Genomic DNA, 18458 nt, shown 5'->3' with positions numbered 1-18458 from the left:
GGTTCCCCCCTCCCTCCCTGCCCCTTCACCTCCCTCTCGAGACCAGAGGGGCAGTTCTCAGGCTTACTCCTGATCCAGCTCAGCTGGACAGGGTTTCCATAGCATGGTTCAAAGGTCAAATGCCTAACTGCAGCATTTTCCAAATTTTGCTTCACGGTACACCACTGTGTCTTATCTGAAGATGGCATCCTGAGGTCAGGCTAGTTTTGGAAGATCCATAGGATTTGGATCTTTTTCAAGATGTGAGATGTACGACTATACAGAGTTTCCCAGGTTGACTTGATTCTAGAATTGTTTTTTTGCAAAACATCTCATGGCATAAGGCCTCTTCAGTGAACACTTGGGATAATAACCAAAGAGATAAACAGTGTCCATTGGCAGGAACATCTTGTTGGCAGATCTTCCCCTGAACACTAGCGGCATTCACAGATCCTGAGTCATGGCTGTTTTACTTTCTCACCACACGGATGTGACTAACAAGACTTGATACATTAATCCTCAGGTGGCTTTTCTTCACACTTGATTTCACATCTTACCTAGTCCTACTTAGATTTTGTGACTTTGCAAAAATTCCGTTGTTCCATTAGTAGCATTTAATTTCTTGGGGTTAGTTTTCCATCAAACAATAGTTCATTTAAATTGCTCTAAACATCTGTGAATCACTCACCCCTTCTTTGTAGGCGTGTGTTATAAAGCTTTCTGATCCTGACATTTTTGAACTAAAAACCTCACTAAAATCTACTGACATCTAATATTTAACTGTAGACATGGATCTAGCACTCTTCTCGAACGCAGGGTCTCACATAGATTCCTTCGCCTTCTTCAGTTTTGCTGCTGTTCCCAAATTGGCTAGGGGCCTGCACCCTCCCTCGAAGATCTTATTAGCCTAAATTCTTCCTTAGGAAGTGGACGGTAGCCCAACCCACCACAAGACACCTCAGGCTCTCAGGATGGACAGCTCAGGCTGGGACTCCGCTGTGGGCCTTGGAAAGAAAGGGAGGCCAGTAGCAGACTTTCTGCAGGCTGCGTCTGGGGCTCTGGCTCAGCCTGGGTACTGGGGTTGTGGCATGTATAATGAGGAGAGGTACAGCCATTTCTTGCCAGTAGGCTAAATTTGTATCTGCCTTGAAGGGAAAAGGAGAGGCAGAGAGACAAGACGAGGCTGTTTTTGCTGTCAGGGACTGCATGTGCCCACGTCTGCTGCCAGGGTGGAGGCAGGGGTGACCCTCCACAGACGACAGCGGGATGAGCCGGAAAGAGCAGATTCCCTCTGCTCAGAGAACTGACAGTGGGGAAGGGGATTTCAGAAGCTTGGGTCTGCACCTCACCTTTGCTGTGTCCACAGCTGTGTCACCTTTGGATTTCAGTACTCCCGGCCAGTTTCTCCTGTGTAAGAGCAGTCCACCCGTCCTGCTACCCAGCTGTGTGCATCTGCACCCGTGTATGCCCCTGTGCACAGAAACATGCTGAGGGTGATTCGCGTCCAGTGTCAAGGTGGGTGCTCTGGGGATTGGGAAGTGGGATCAATTTTTCCCTTTCTTCTTTGTACTTTTCACTAACACTGTCTTTTTAAAGAAACCATAAAATACAGTCATTCTAAAATTATAAACATAATACTGCAATCTTTGGTATGTCTTAGAAGTGAGAGGGTCTTAGAAAATCCCCATCAACCAAACCAAGCATCATTGTTTCAATTCCTTTTTCCTAATCCACTGATGCCAAACAGTCTCTTCGCTATTTTTTGTATTTAATTTTTCACTAGACTGTCTCTACCTTTTCCTCTGCTAACCATGTCTGGGAGAAGTCCTTAGACAGTGAAACACTATTTGTTCTAAGAAAACATAGAAAAAAATAATACATCACCATATCTAGAAGACAGACAAAGCTCTTAAAACCTAATGCTTTGTGTGTGTGCAGGTGAAAAAAACCCTTCAGATAACACTGAGAAACGTGAAACCAGCTTGAACTATCCGTGCACCAGGCACCTCAATATCTACATGGCAATAAGCTACCTTCATTAAGAAATGAAGTCAAGAGCCTCTGCTTCGCCGGTCCTGGAGGTCAGCTAGGCTCCTAACTGGGTGATGCTCCATTCTGACCGCTGTTTAGATTTCCATTCATGGAACTCTCACAAACTGTAAATGTACGACTTTTCTGGGCGCGGGGTAATGTTACCAGGAATTGAACTCAGGGACACTCAACCACTGAGGCTCATCCCCAGCCCTATTTTGCATTTTGTCTATAGACAAGGTTTCACTGAGTTGCTTAACGCCTCACTTTTGGGGAGGCTGGCTTTGAACTTGTGATCCTCCTGCCTCAGCCTCCTGAGCTGCTGGGATTATAGGTGTGTGCCACTGTGCCTGGCTAAGTGCGCTACTTGAGAGAATTTCAAAATATTATTTTTCAGACTGAGCACAGAGGTAGATGCCTATGATCCCAGAGACTTGGGAGGCTGAGGTAGGAGGTTCACCAGTTTGAGGCCAGTCTGGGTAACTTAGTGAGAACCTGCCTCAAAATAAAATGAAAAGGGCTGGGGATGTAACTCGGTGGTACAGTGCCCCTGGGTTCAATCTCCAGCACTGAAAACAAAAAAACAAAGTACTATTTTTCAGCCTCAAAGACATTCTCCCAATTAAAATTAGAATTTGGTAAGTTTAAAATACTACTCTTTGATAGTTATAAATACTTTATGAAAACTTCAAATGAGATTATGAAGCTAAACAGCAGATACTGAGTACTAAAATATAGGCACATTTTCCTTTAAATCTGAGATTCTGCCTACAGTGCCTCCGTTATATTCATTCAGATTATTCTTATATTCTGAAACAATGAAGCTTCTCAACTGGTGGAATGTTGCCAGGGCATTTGACGGAGTCTGAAGGCAACATGACCAAAAGGCATCATTTAAATTGGCTGAGGGGATGAATGGGAGCCTTACTGCAGCAGCTGAGGGACGCATACAATTAACATCTGTCCACATTCACAGGGCCCGGATAGAACAGGGGCCTCTAGGCCCCCAGGGCCAGTAGCCTCAGCCTCCGGCCTCCCAGACCCAACAACCTGTTACAGCCTCAAGTTCTCAAGTTGTCCCTAGAACACTGAAAAGTTCTGGTGCTGTAGGCAGGATCATAAAGCAACTGCTAGTTAATGTTAATTATCGAGAAAAATTCCGTTAAACTTAGCATCAGGCTTCAAAATGATCAGCTAGCATAAAAATACATCACTTATAAAGATAAGTTTATATTTAAAATGACTGATTTTAAAATATTTCTCCTGTTACTTTTTCGAGGTTATGGAAATGGCCAACCAACCTCTCCTGTTATGTTATTTGATGAATTCTCAACTTAATTCAAATCCTTCTGTAAGAAGAGTACTAAATTCATTACATGACAACATGTAGTTGTTTCTGTATGAAATAAATACATTTCACTCATGAGTGTGTACAAAACAAAAAACAAAACCCAGAGTTTCATTAAATAAATTTATTTGTTAAAATAATTTAACTCCAAATACAACTGTTGAATTTGCATTGAGTTATAACTACGATTCATGTTTTAATTGAAATGTCAAGGTTTAACAACTGACATTGTTACAAAACAATAAACTGTTGTTCAATTTTAAATGGTCAGTTGTATTAGAGTTGAACAATTAACTGTGAACTATATCTCTGGGAAACCCCAAATCAATAATGACAAGTCTGTTTTCAAAACCTACTGCAGTCATTCTTGAAACCCTGATCAAGATTTAATAGATGCACAATGACAAGTTAAAAAAAGAACAAAGAAAAAGACCCCCATAGTCTTTAACATCTGATTGGCTAAAGAGACAATTAAAGCTTAACCAGCGCTAACACAGGACTACTGATAAGAACCAAACGAAAAACAAACAAAAACAGACAGTAACAAACAAAACAAAACACTTTCACATTCAGATACTGACAACATTCACACTGGAAAACCCACCCTTGGAAACAAATACCAGACATCCTTAGGCAACATTCTTTTATACAAAAAAAAAAAAAAAAAAATATATATATATATATACACACACACATATATATATATATATATATATATCTCAGTAGTTTTACCACAGAAAAATGATGGCAACTGCAGAAGTTCAGTCCTAATCTGCAAACGGAAGGAGAAAATCATCACAGCACCTTTCAATAGTTGAAGGGAAGATTTCATGTAATACTTCTGATCAGATGCTGGCTTGTTTCGTGTCAGCTGAACAAAATGAAAGGCATCAGTTACCATCATTATCACAGCTTAAAGGAACCCAAAAGTTGCAACATTAAAAGAAAAGGAATTTAAGAAAAAACACTGCCTTTGTATCAAAGTCAAAAACAAAACAAAAGAAAACTTTATCACAAGAGCTAAAGAAAAAGTGGGTCTTTGGATCAAACCATAATATTTTTAAGGCATGTTAGAAAAACTTCCACTTAAGTAGTTGCTAGTCTGATCAGGGCATAAAATGAATAGTGACCCAAAGTCACCAACTTTCCTCTGAAGCCACTATTATCATTTTCATGTGCCAACAAGTGTGTCTTCTGTTCCTGAGCTTTTCATTCCCATCTCAGCGAACACACTCATCAAGCCGAGCCAGATTCATGCCAGATGGAGGCTGACGGGTACCACTGGGGCTCCTGCTCAGGGACGTCGTGATGCTTTGTCACTACCAGGAGGGCTGCGTGGAAACACTAGCCAGGGAGCGGAATCGGCTTTCCGTGACTCAGTGATCCTTACAGTAAAAGCCCACCTGTCTGACAATCCCTTCTCAGGAAACCCTGAATCTTCATCTTTCCACCTTACATTTTGCCAGACGGCTCGTTTTCTCACCAATCTTTCACATCTGCACAGCAATCCATGACAGCAAATGTGCAATCTGTACAGTTGATTCTAATATGCAATCTTAGGTATCACAAATTGCTATGAATTATGGAATTCTAAGAAAACGATCATTCCGAGAAGTTAGAGGCTTCAAAACTCAACCAACTCACTAATAAATATTTCTACCTCAGTAGATAAGCCATACTTGTTGAATCTTTGATTTCTCTATGGGTTTGAGTTAAATCAATTTTTACACAGTGAAATTTATTTCAAGAAAATTGGTTAAAACTTCTTGCCCCATAAACAAGGTGCTTCATAATTGAAGGTTATAAAAAATTATACTGAACAATGTAAATATTCACAATTCAAAGATTCTCTAACAACCACAGCCTGGTTTTACCCACATTATTTCTTCAGTTTTCTCATCTATGAAAAATACTATCAACCTTTATTTCTAACCTGTAAGCTTAATGCCAGTTACTAAACACTTGGGGGTTACCCACGATTTCAATGATGTATAAAATCATTTCAAAGAAAAAAATGTCTTCAATACACTATCTTCTGTAGTATAGATTCTCAGTATAGGCAATTATCTCCGACTTGTGCCAAATTCTTAGGAACGATAAACACACATGCACACACAAACACACACTCTTCCCTCAGTTACACACATAAGACCAGAGGTTACTTGCACAAGACTGCGAAACCAAGAAAATGTGGGGTGGCAAGTGTATTGCAGGCTCAGTGACATTGCAGTTCTGAAGGCCAAATTCATCTCCAGAGGGCGGCTCGAGGCCACGTCTTCAGCATTCCTGACTCCGAAGGGAGGGGAAAACCCTTCTACACTTGATTGTAAAACTTCGGAAGAGGTTTTTCCTGTGCCATTACTCATGCAAATGATAAATACTTCACGGCTATGAAAACCAAAAATTCAGAGCTGGAGCACCTTTTCAAAACAAAATATTCACTCTAGCTTTATTTGCCACTTCAGTAATCAGGGCAAAACTGTTATAAGAAAACTTTTATAGAATTCTCCAGGCAAATTAAAGATAAAAGGCTTTTTTGTCCCTAACCTTCCACTCTATAATTTATGTTCTACTTTTAAGCCCAAATTATTTCACATGGTTATTCAATTTTTTAAACGCCTGCAATAAAGCTCTGCTACAGCAAACTGGATTTCCAGAGCAGGTTAGCCAAGGTCACGTCATAACCAGAGCCCTTAAAGGCAAGGAGCAATTGCTGCTTTAACAAACGTAAAAATGCCAGACATCTGTGCTGTCCTGTGCGGGTTCTGCGAACGGGGACACGTGGATGCAACATGGCTTCATTTTCCTCACGTGGTGGTGCTAGTCATCTACTGAGTGCGGCTGTTAGTAAGGCTAGGCATCTCTCCATCTCAGCTGCCTCCTTCTTGTTCAGGAGATTAAGACCATCCCTGCTCGGGTCATGAAGGGTGGGTTGGGAGTTTTCATTCTGATCCAACCCTTGTGACAGCCTCCATTTCCACGGCCAAGCGGGGGACTGAACAGATTCTAGAGCCAGACTGGATTTCCACACAACCTTGTTCTGACTTTTGTTCTATCAAGGATTGATGCACGAGTTAGTTCCATGTCATGAATTAGGGTAACATCTACAATTAAGCATCAACTTTGAAAGACAGAAACGTGTCAGCTGAGCAAAGGCTCCCTGCAGTGCTGTGGGCAGGCCAGCTATTCTTACTTGATGGAATACGCTGGTTAGAAACTATCCCAATTCCTGAAATTCAGTACTCTCATAGGAAAATATTTCTCCTTTACTTAATTTTTTTAAAGAAGACAAAATATTGTAATTGTTAGTGGTCATAGGAATTCTGGTTTCTCCCTCATAATTATTTTAAATTTATACAACAGGTGCTTCTGTCAACTCAGCGACAATGCCGTCATCGCTTTCAAATGAAATCACCCTGTAGATGGATGGGCTATGCCTTCAAGTTGCAGATGCACAAAAGAAACTGAGGACAATGGCGAAAACTGTAGGGACTGAACCCAAATGTACTCAGAGACATCGGCTGCCCATCACTGCTCATCTGTGAATAAGAGCTGCAGTGCGCTGGAGATCCGCGCCACGCATCCTGCCAACTCTGCAAGGGAGCAGACGAGGCTTCTAGCGCCTACGATGCCGGGCAAATCCTGTCCAGGACGGCCAGAGTCGGATGCTATTGTATGTTACAGGCAGAACAGCACGGGTCATCTTTGTCGGGCTGAGCAGCATAGTTCATCTGCCTCACGATTTCGGCAAAGAGTTCGTCCACCATTGTTTTACTCTTGGCGGAAGTCTCCATGAAGGGGCAGCCCCACTCTTCTGCGAGGGCCCGGCCTTCGTTGGAGGACACTTCTCGCTCACTCTCCAGGTCCACTTTGTTCCCAACCAAGATGACTGGCACTTTCTCATACCTACGAAATGAACAAAACACACACACATTGTAGCAGTTAGCATGAAGTTAGACAGGTAAAATGAATTTTCTCTTGTCCCCCTATACTCCACCACGGTCTCTTCAGCTGCATGAAAAATTATTTGCACCACTTGGCTTGACACCTACCTAAGCGCATTTTTGTTTTTGTTTTTTAATGGCAAGGGGGGAAACTTAGATATATTGAAGGGTTTTTTTGTTATTGTTGTTGTTTTTTCCTTACATCAAAAATACATGATTTTTAAAAGCCACTGTAATAGAGGGGAATGAGAGGCAACAGGATGAGACATTTGTGTTAAAATTTAAAATACATTTCAGTTCCCAAATGACCAAGTAGTGAGGTGAGCAAAGTCACACTTCTGGGACGATGACCACGAAACTCAGGAAGACAGAGGAATCTGACTTGTCAGGTGCAACTGCAGAAGAGGGGCAGGAGTCTCAGGGCTCAGAATCGAGGCCCCGCGTGGTCCTTACCACATCTTGCCTTCACCCGACCGAGCTCAGAGCGAATTTTTTTTCTTGATTTTAAATTTCAAATAAATTACGTTAAAGAAGGGGAAAGATGGTATGGCTTAGTCACAACTGTTGTTTACTTCCTACCACAGCATCACAATGATGAAATTACAACAGAAAGGAAACATGACCCTAAAAAATCTGACTATAGAATCTGCCAAGATGATAGGAGCCTGATTCCCATTCCAAACAGGAAGAGTCCAGGTCTCCCTAAGGGCATTTTGAAGATGCTCTCAGAAGAGATCATAAATGAGCTTTTCAAAATGATGTTTTTAATTAATCAATTAAACATCCTTTAAAAATCAATTTACCTTTCCAGATATACTTGGAAAATTATTCTCAGAATCTCAGACTCACTCCTCTTAGATCAATTTAAAATTTTTCTATCCTAAGAGATGCTTACTCAAAATTTCAGTGATCATGTAATAATTAGCTTTAGTGAGTAAACAATTTATGATTGTTAGCATTTTACTATATTCTGTAAGTGTACAAAACCAATCATGTTTTAAAAGAAAAAAAACTCAATGGAAATAGGATGAAAGTCACCAAATATGACGATATCCCATCTCTTTATAAAACTGTTACAGAATAGCTAATTGAAAGAGAAACAATCAAGATTCTTTTTAGACTGATAAGGATTAAACATTTCCATTGTCAGCCTTATCTGATGTTCTGTCTCCTTCCTTTTTAACTAGAGTAGGTGTCTCTGAGTAAACATCTTTGGAAAAAGCTAAATTGATAAAGCTGGTGATAATAAAAGAACAACAACAACAAAAACGGTCCTAGATTATTTGGAAACATAAAGACGATTCTCTCTGTGATGGGTGCTCCAGGTGTCAGTGTGGACACACCTGGTGCTGGCCTGCAGTCACTCACAATGCTTGGTCTAAGAAATGTAGATAATATAGTTTCACAAGACCACTGTTTTCACCTTAAAGGTCATTTCAAAAGCTGTGTGTGTATGTGCTTTTTGTAATTTTAGTATAAGTCAGAGAGAGAGTGTGTGTACATGTATGTTCCTGCATCTCTGATTTATAGAGGAAAAGCAAAACTGCACACAAGTGATACCAAATGTGACCGGCCACAGCTTATCTGTCAGAAGAAACCACCTTATAGTCAAGACTTTACTGAGGAAGGTTTTGTCAGTTTTCATCATTCAGGAAACTGAATAGGCAGATAGTTACTGTTTGCTACAATACTTGCACGATGTCATCATCCTATCAAGACGGTTCTCTACTCGCTCTAACTTGCAAAGCCAAACATATTCCCAGTGGAATCTCACTTTTCTCTTTGGCACTAGATCAGACTAAGAATGGCCTCAACAAGAGGGCATTCTGCAGGCAGTGTGCCATTGAGCAATTTAAAACACAACAACAGCTTAAAAATGAGTGGGAGTAACATCAAGGGTAAATCTAGAATTTGGATATTATCATTTTGCAAGAAATAGATCTGGACAACTCCAATTTCTATCAAAGGACTCTCTGAATTTAGTCTACCAACTGTACCTTGTGGTTTCTGGTCATGATCATGCTTAGAGCTCTGAACATGTGACACAAGGACATTCAGCATCCTCAAGGGCTCTTACACACAAACGATCACGTGGACCTCCTGGAGGCTGGGAGGACAAACGCAGAGAGACTGAAGCTGCGCTGCAAAGCACCACCCATGGGCTCCTCCGCAAATAAGCTCTCTGACCTGTGCGGCAGGGAAGAGGGGGCAGCCACAGCCAGCCCCGCCTGGCAGCCAGATTCTAACCTGTTTTACTTGCAAAGATGTAACTGCATTTCCTTTTCCTGTGGAGGCTCACACACCACAGCATGCTTGACCACACTTTGCTCGCCAGTGAAGTGACTTATAAGCATTAATACAAGTAAGGAAAATGTCACTGGTTGGATTTAAGTTAAAAACTAATTTCAATCTCTTAATAATTAATACAAAGGAAGGAGATATCACTTTCTATTACAGTGAAAACACAATACTTTGAGGAGTACTTCTGAGTTGAAATGAAGTATCGGACCATGTTTTATACTGAAAAGAGGAAACATTTCTCATACTTTTAGTTATAAAGCACAGGACTTAGTAGAATATGCAGATTTGCAAAACTTACAAAAATATCAAATTACTAAGTTGTATGATAAACTGTTTTAACCAAGAATTTGAGTAAACTTTACCAACAGTCTTATTCTCAAAAGGACCTCCACACCTTTGCACACAGGTACACATAATAACATTTAACAATGTAGATAAGAACCCAACTATTCTATTGCCGACTTACAGTGGTCTTTTCTAAAATCAAGATGCTAAAGACACTATAAAAATGCAGATTAATATCCTCAGAAGATTTTTTAGAACTGAGTACAATCTTTAGGGGAAAAATTATGTAGATTTCAGAATACCAGATGGTGATAAATTTTGTCTTTCTGTTAACATTAAAATTTGGGACAGCAGAAAATATTTTAAACTATGATTTGGAGGCTCTGCTTCCAGCCCTGCCAATGAGAGGTGGCAAGACTAAGCAAATCATTTCCTCAACATATCTGTATCACATTTCTTCATCAGTAAAAGAGGAAGGAGAATATCTGTTCCCACTTAACACACAAGGTCACTATAAAGGTCAAATGGGATGATACAGAAAAAGTAGATAAATGCAGGCTGGTGTTTCTTTGCCCTCATGACCCCACTGATGTGAGGTCACAGCTTGAGAAATGAAAAAGGGTTAGGAAGCCAGCAAAACTGATAAAAGGTAGTAAAGCTCCTGAGGAGAAGCCAAGCAAGCCAGGGGACTGGGATGTGGCAGAACTAGGCAAGAGAGATGGAGTTCAAAGCGACCTGAAGTTGGCCCACCCCTTCCCTCTCACATGCTGGGCATTATGGTGAGTAAAAAGAAAAAGCAGAGTCCTTCTCAAAACGCTGGGGACTTGAGAGAGACAATACTGATACTTATGGGACAGGGACTCAGAGGCTCTGGGTTGGAGGTAAGATCTGGAAGAACCTCGATCCTCCCTAAGAAAGATGGGTGAGAAGAAGCAAAGCCCCGTGTTGACAGAGCAGAGGAAACTGGTGCTGCTCTCTGCTCTGCAGCAATCTGGTGTTTTCTTAAACCCCCCAAATAAGACCAGGACTTCAGTCGCAGAATGTCTCTAGCTAGTGCTATGAGTTTAGATTGACTTAATCTCTTGGTGCCTCAGTGTCTTAGAGTCTAAAATGAGCTGGACTTCCAAGATGTGCTGAAACTCTGAGGTTAAAAATCACTACAGACATGGGGGCCACACCCACAATCGACACCTATCATTTACCAGCTTAATGGCTGAGTGCTGGGCCCTGTTCTAAGAACAACACCCAACAGGCTGATCTTTAGAAAAGATAAAAAAGTGCACAGGAGCGAAGCCAATATGCAGGGAGAAGCTCAAGAGCTCTCATGGGACCAAAGCACCCAGCAGCATTTTCAATTCTACCTGTAAAGCAGCTGCTGCCAGTGCACCCTGACTCACAGCTGGGAGTCAAAAGATGCACCAGGACCTACGCAGCCATGCTCTGCTGGCAATGTCCTAGCACAACTATGCGAGATGTTTTTAATTAAGTGAGTACCAATGGCTATGTTGAAAACTGCCTGATATGACATATGTAACTGGCAGCAAACACTCCGTGAATCATATACTTATTCATCTCTTCAACACACATCTATTTGCTAAGAGACTACTATGTCACATATCCATCTGCTAAGAGCCCACTATGTGCTAACACTGTTGTCACCCCTTACAACAAGTAAAGAGCAAAGATCTCTGCCCTGACAGTGACTGCCGTTCCGCAGAGAACACAGACACCAACAATGAACCTAAGTAAATTATGGGTTTACTAGACAGTAAAAGGAAAAAGAAAACAAATGCAGATCAGGGAGCATGTTGTGGGCACAGGCCCCACTGCGAATGTGGCATGCGAGTTAAGAAATGAAGGCTGTAAGGAGTAGGCACCAGGGAGAACGCTCCACGTGGGACGAGGACCAGACCCTGTGCGGCTGGTGCGGTGCCTGGGGGTTCAGGAAGCAGCAGGCCTGTGAGAGGGATGGGAGACCCCCACCCACCTCGGGCAGGGCTCCTGCGGTGGAGGCAGCGTGTTAATAGAGGCTAAAAAGCACTGAAGAACTGGGTTCCAAGAGTGGCCTCGGAAGACAAACGGGACATTGAGGACAGGGCCCACTCTTAATATTTAGGAAGACGAGGCACTTAGCAGTGATGACAGTTATTTGCATTTCATATTCTATTTTCATTAAAAGGTTTGTGGGTTGTTTATATTTCCCCCCTTTTCTAAATTATCTGGCAATGAAAGTGAAAATGTACAGTTCCCGAACTACTCACATCGATGTCTTACTGATAACCGGACCCTGAGCAGGGCCCACCTCGACCACATCTTAAGCATCAGCAGGTGTCTCAACAATAGCAGTGTCCTTGGTGGTGCCCTCAAGAGCAAGACCAGGGTCAGACAGTGGCTGACCAAATCATGAACAAATTATTCTGTTCATGGTCTGTGGACAAACACTTGTCTTACTGACATGAATCTCATACTGTTTATTGTATTCATAAGCATGAATAAATAAAGCTAGTTCTTTTAAAGGGTGCTTAATGGGTTGAATGAAACCCCACTGAGTTGTACAACACTGATGGGCCTCTCTGAGCGCAGCTTTGTAAATATCAACAGCTCAAAAGCATCTGATGTGCCATCAACAGACTTGGTTTTCTCCTGCCTCACACCTGTCCTGGTATGTGCCTGCATACGTATATCCTATTCTGGTAGTGTCTACACCTGGTCCATCATCAAAACAACCTGAGAACTTAAGAATAATACTGATTCCTGGGTTCCACTCCAGAGCTACTAAATCTGAGGGATCAAGAGTTGACTAAAAATATAACACACACATGCTCTGAAAACTGATTCTGAGCTTCAGAAAGTTTAGGAATCATGGGCCTCATCTATGACCTTGTGACCCCAAACATACTGCAATGTGTATAGCTTATGGCTTAAATTGTGGCAATTCCAGAATTGATTCCTCCTTCCCTTCATTTATTCACCAATGATCAACTGTAGTCAGATACCACTTCTGTCAGTTCCTTCCGCTCTCCCTTTGAAGGTGTTGTACGTGACAGTTTAAAAGGCTGAGGCAGGGGGATTTCCACTTCAAAGCCAGTCTCAGCAACTGAGCGAGGCACTAAGCAACTCAATGAGACTTTGTCTCTAAATAAAACACAAAAAAGGGCTGGGGATGTGACTCAGTGGTTAAGCACCCCTGGGTTCAATCCCAGGTACCCCGCCCCCCCCCAAAAAAAAATGAATGCCATAGTTCGTGGGAATTTCATCACGCTGCTCTATTCTTATTCATATGTAGGCTGAAACACAATTCTCTTTAAATGCAGAAATGAGAATCGGAAAGGCTTTTCCAAGTGCCCTTGTTCAGCTTTCTACCCAGCGTTAAAAGTTCATCTACTAAGAGCCAAGGAGAAACGTCAAAACACCTGATGCTTCAATCACTTTCAGACAACCTTGCCAAAAGGCTCTGAAGCTTACCTCTGAACATCTTTAGTGGTGGGACTCACAGCTAAAGGCAACCTGCTTTGTCCTTTCTTCCAGTTTTGCTAAATGTTAGTGATAAAAAGTTAGAGTTTAAAAGTTTGCCCCTGGATAAGGAGCTGTCGTCTGTGACACCCTGGGCTGGGCTCAGGCATCCTAGTTTTGCCCTCTAGTAGAAACCTTTTCTTTACCCCAAAATAAAAATAGGTTTTCTTCCTTCCTTTTCTCTGCACAGATTAAACAACACATTATGATTTAAAAAAAAAAAAATCCTAGCAATATTTACATAAGAAAACATTCTCAATCTCACTTTTGTGAGAATGACTGCTATAAATATTTTGGTGTATATCCTTCCAGACTATTTTCTTACACACATCTATAGAAACACAGATACGCGCTGTATAAAAATGAACACTGCAATTACTCTGAGGAACTTCAATTTTTACTTAATATTATGGAGTTTTCCATTTCAATAAATAGCATATATTATCTTAATGGCTGAGTAGTATTCCAATTTATAGAATCCACAACCGTACCATAGTTTAGTTATTCTTCCCCATTCGTGCCATATAAAGCCCCTCTGACCATTTTTTTTGTCTAACATAAATCGGAATCTGATGAACACACCTGGAAGAGTGACTTATGTCTCAAAGATATGTAAAATATATGTGCATGCATACATGTATATGTAACTTTTACATACTCTGTGAACCAAAACAATCACATTTCTAGGTGAGCTTATCTAACTGCTGTGTATGTGCACGCACACAGCTTCAGTGGACATCCAGAAATTTATACTACAATCAACATGCTTAAGTTTTCAGAGTGCCTGTTTCTCCACCTTCAGGACTGATAATTTTTAATCTTCTCAGAAAGTGCTATGGGAGATCTGAAGAGAGTACTGCTTCTGGCTAGCACTGGAAGGCTCCTTCCACACTTGCTAGCATGAAATGGCAATACTCTTTGGAAGAATAGAAAACATGCAACAAATAAGGCTGGCCTCTTCCTCCAAATTCACTTGTTTTAAAGTGACTAAATATTCCATTGTAATAGGACTCTTTGGGTAACTGAATAATGAAAACAGAGTCTTTTGCTTTGACTTTCTCTTTGTTCCAGAATGTATGCTGGAGAGGAACCAAGAGAAATTTGTAAATGTTACATTAAAAAACATGTACAGGGAGTAATGATACCAAGAAAATATTCAATGAGACTAGAATATCACATCAGTGTAAAATAATCTGCTTTCACAGAAATTACTACAGTTGATATTGTACCAGAGCAGATCCCTACCAGTTTGATTGACATGGACCAACTGATGACAGAAATGCATCTCACAGACACATCAAATGTTGCATTAAAAAGCCACTTCAGGCCAGCTGCGGTGGCACATGCCTACAATCCCAGCGGCTTGGGAGGTGCAACGGTGAGACACTAAGCAACTCAGTGAGAGCCTGTCTCTAAAAAAACCCACCAAATAGGGCTGAGGATGTGGCTCAGTGGCTGAGGCCCCTGAGTTCAATCCTGGGCACACTCCCCACTCACAAAAAGAAAAAAAAAAAAAAAAAGCCACTGGAAGAGCAAGGCCAAAATGCAGAAGTCCACTAAAATCTTCTCTCCTGCTGATTTCAAATAAAAACTCAGAACAAACACAAAAAGCAAATAAAAGATCTCTTTTTGTGACTAATGGACCTGGGAAAAGGGCTCCCTAAATTCCAAAGGGTATTTTTTTCCCCTTCTCTTTCTCCTTTCTTCAGTTTTTTTTCCTCCTCATCTTGCCTAGAAGATGATCCCGTTTGTGGGACCATATGGCAGTGCAGAAAGCTAAAACTCTGGCAAAAACACCACATTTCTGGCCAGAGGGGCAAGAAAATGGGCCTCTGTGGTCTGAAGTGTGTGGGAGAAATCTAAGAGAGGACAGAGGTCGAAAAAGGGATCCCTTAATTCTCTGTGTGAATCAGCATAAGCTCAAATGATCTTCGTATGCGTGGGATCGACTCAAAGGAGTATAATAAAGGTTTCGAGGACTGAACCACAATTTAAACCACTGCTTGAGTCTCAGACTAGCTCTGGGTGGTGTGTGCACAAAACAGGTCAGTGAGGGCTTTGAAAACCCAACTGACACGGGAATGTTCTCCTGAAGGAATACTTAAGTTTGTGCGCACTTTGAACTTGTCTGTTCTTTATTTGCTAAAAGAATCAGAATTCTCCATGAGATTACAACAGGGCTCACAGTTTAGTTAAGTAACATGATACTAAAAATGTCCAATATAATCTAAAATTACCAAACATACAAAGAACCAGGAAAACATGACTAATTCTCAAGGGTAAAGACAATCCATAGACACGACATAATACAGAGGTTAACATTATTAGAGCTTAAGAAGCCAGTATAGTTTGAACATCCCTAATCCAAAAATCTGAAATCCAAAATTTTCTAAAATCTGAAACTCTTTGGACAACACTGGAGCATTTTTTATTTTGGGTTAGGAATGCTCAACCAGAAAGCCTATGCAAATAGTCCAAAAACGAACAATAACAACAACAAAAAACACCCTCTGAAATGTGAAATACTTCTGGTTCTCAGTATTCAAATAAGGGATACTCAATTGGAATAACTATGTTCCATGAGGAAAAGGCAAACACTCTTGAATGGAACAGAAAGAGAAGATGTTCTTAGAAAGTATAAACAAGAAACAAATGGTAACTTTAAAAATCATAGTATTTGAAATAAATCATTATTGGATGGGAAGAATGGTGAAGACAGAAGAGGTGGCGAATGTAAAAAAGGAGCAATATAAATTATCCTATTGAAAAATAGAGACAAAAGATTGAAAAATAGATCAATGGGCAGAACATCAGGAATCTATGGGAAAATATCAAACATTCAACACACAAGCCATTAGGGTTGATAGAAAGAAAGAGAATGGCTGGAAACTTTTCAAACTTAGTGAAAGGGATAATTTTACAAATTATTGAAGATCAGTGAGTCCCAAACAGAATTAATTAAAAGAACACCACTTTGAGGCACAGCATAATCAAACTACTAAATCAAAGATAAGATAAAATCTTGAAAGTAACCAAAGAAAAGAAATGCATTGCATACAGGAGAACAAACAAATGACCAGAGTTCTTATCAGAAACCACAGATGCCAGGAGACAGTGGAACAATACCTTAAAATACCAAAAGAAGAAACAAAAAAAACTATCAACAGAATACTGTATCAGCAAAAATAGTCTTCAAAACTGAGGGTAAAACAAGAACATTCTCAGATAAAGGAAAACTAAGAGAATTTATCACTAGCAAACCTGATCTAAAAGAAATGCTAAAGAAAGCTATTCAGGCTAAAGAAAAGTGATATCAGAGGGAAAATGAAATTTCTGAAAAAAATTAACATTTATTTTTCAGGAATGGTGGATATCTGGGTCAAGTGTAACATATTTCTCCTCCTAAGTTCCTTTAAAATATGTACAAATGTTTAAAGCAAAAATGCAACATAGTCTTTGGGGCGAGGGTGTAGGTAGACATATATGAAAACAACCACTCAGGGCTTTGGTCAAATTTTCTCTTTAAAAAGCTTCCCTTATTCTCATAGTTGGTTCATTTGTCTGAGCTTAGATATATGAGACAACTTATACACACACACACAACATCTTTTGCAGGGGTGGTGCTGAGAACTGACCCCAAGCGCACACTTTACCACTGAGCTACATCCCTAGTCCTTTTTCTTGGGGAGAGTACTGGGGACTGAACCCAGGAGTGCTTTGTCATTAAGCCATATTCCCAGCCCTTTTTTATTTTGTATTTTGAGACAGAGTCTTGTTAAGTTCCTTAGACCTCGCTAAGTTGCTGAAGCTGGCTTTGAACTTGTGATCCTCCTGCCTAAACCTCCCAAGCTGCTGGGTACAGGCATGCACCACCATGCCTGACTTACTTATATTTTATGTTACTACAAATTTGGTGTTCACAGGTTTTCATGAATTAATTTCATAGTTCTCCATAAATCTACCAGCAGTCTGTGATGTACTGGGGATACAAAACAAATAAGGTTCTTAAGAGGTTACATTCAAGTTGGAGGAATAAATAAATAATATATTTAAATTAAATAAATAATATAATCAAAGTAAATAAATAATATAATTGAAGATGTGGTAGTCATTATCAAGAAAATAATGATGGATATATAGTAACATGGATAGGACAATATTTCAAGAAGTGAGCAAAAAAACTGGATTTTTAAAGGAGGTAAAATCTAAGCAGAGTTGAAGTTTGAGAGTTGAGTTTGCCATGGAAAAAAACAAGGGATGGAATATTTTAGACAAAAGGAAATGCAAATGTAAAAGGAAAAGAAAGTGCTAGGTTTACCCATGAAAGAAAAAAGAGACGGCATGAAGAGCAAGGGAAAGAGACACAGGAGAATGATGGAAGAAAGAAGGTGGGGTCTCACTGGCTGACGTAAGGCTTGCATGCTAAGGAGGAGCCACTGCAGGTCTTTAAGCGTGGAAGTTACATGGCGTAGGTGATAAGAGATCACTGTGGTTAATACGAAAAATGGATTTTAGGTGCACAATAGTAGAAGCAGTAAGACAGGCAATGAAGCAGTGCTCTAGGTAAGAGATGATGGTGACTGCAATCGGCATGGTGGCCAATGATTATGGAAAGAAGGTTTAAAATACAGTCATGTGTCTCTTAGTGATGGGGACTTGTTCCGAGAAAACGAATTGCTGGGTGATTTCATCAGTGAACACACCTAGATGGTACACCAACTATCACCTATGCTTTATGGCATATACCATCGTGAATGTGGTCCATCACTGAAAAAAAGGTCTTTATGAGTTGTGTGACCACAGGTTTTAGAGGCAGCACAAAGACATGATAAGGGACTGGCTATGGGAGACAGAGCAGAGAGTATAGATCACACACACACACACACACACACACACACACAGAGCAGAGAGTATAGATCTCACACACACACACACACACACACACACACGGAATAAAAAATGATTCACAGGTAAATATCAATTTTATAAGGATAGCTTTATCTCAGAACCAAAAATGTTAAGACTCCCAAGGGGAAATATATATGTCTCTTATTACT

The 18458-nt window shown here is 40.5% G+C and overlaps 1 protein-coding gene across 1 annotated transcript in view; it reads right to left on the bottom strand.

Moving 5' to 3' along the window:
- Nucleotides 1-3801: 3801 nt before the first annotated feature.
- The window catches only part of RAP2A (RAP2A, member of RAS oncogene family), a 37586-nt gene continuing 22929 nt past the window's right edge, over nt 3802-18458 (bottom strand). The window contains exon 2 of the mRNA XM_079137719.1: nt 3802-7264. Within this exon, the coding sequence (XP_078993845.1) occupies nt 7027-7264 (238 nt within the window). The 3' untranslated portion in view covers nt 3802-7026. The remainder of the gene's footprint in view (nt 7265-18458) is intronic.

This window comes from Sciurus vulgaris (genome assembly GCF_902686455.1).
Source record: "Sciurus vulgaris genome assembly, chromosome: 4".
Taxonomy (NCBI): Eukaryota; Metazoa; Chordata; class Mammalia; order Rodentia; family Sciuridae; genus Sciurus; species Sciurus vulgaris.
The sequence above is the reverse complement of the archived record's forward strand: the minus strand, read 5'-3'. Positions and strand labels throughout refer to the sequence as shown.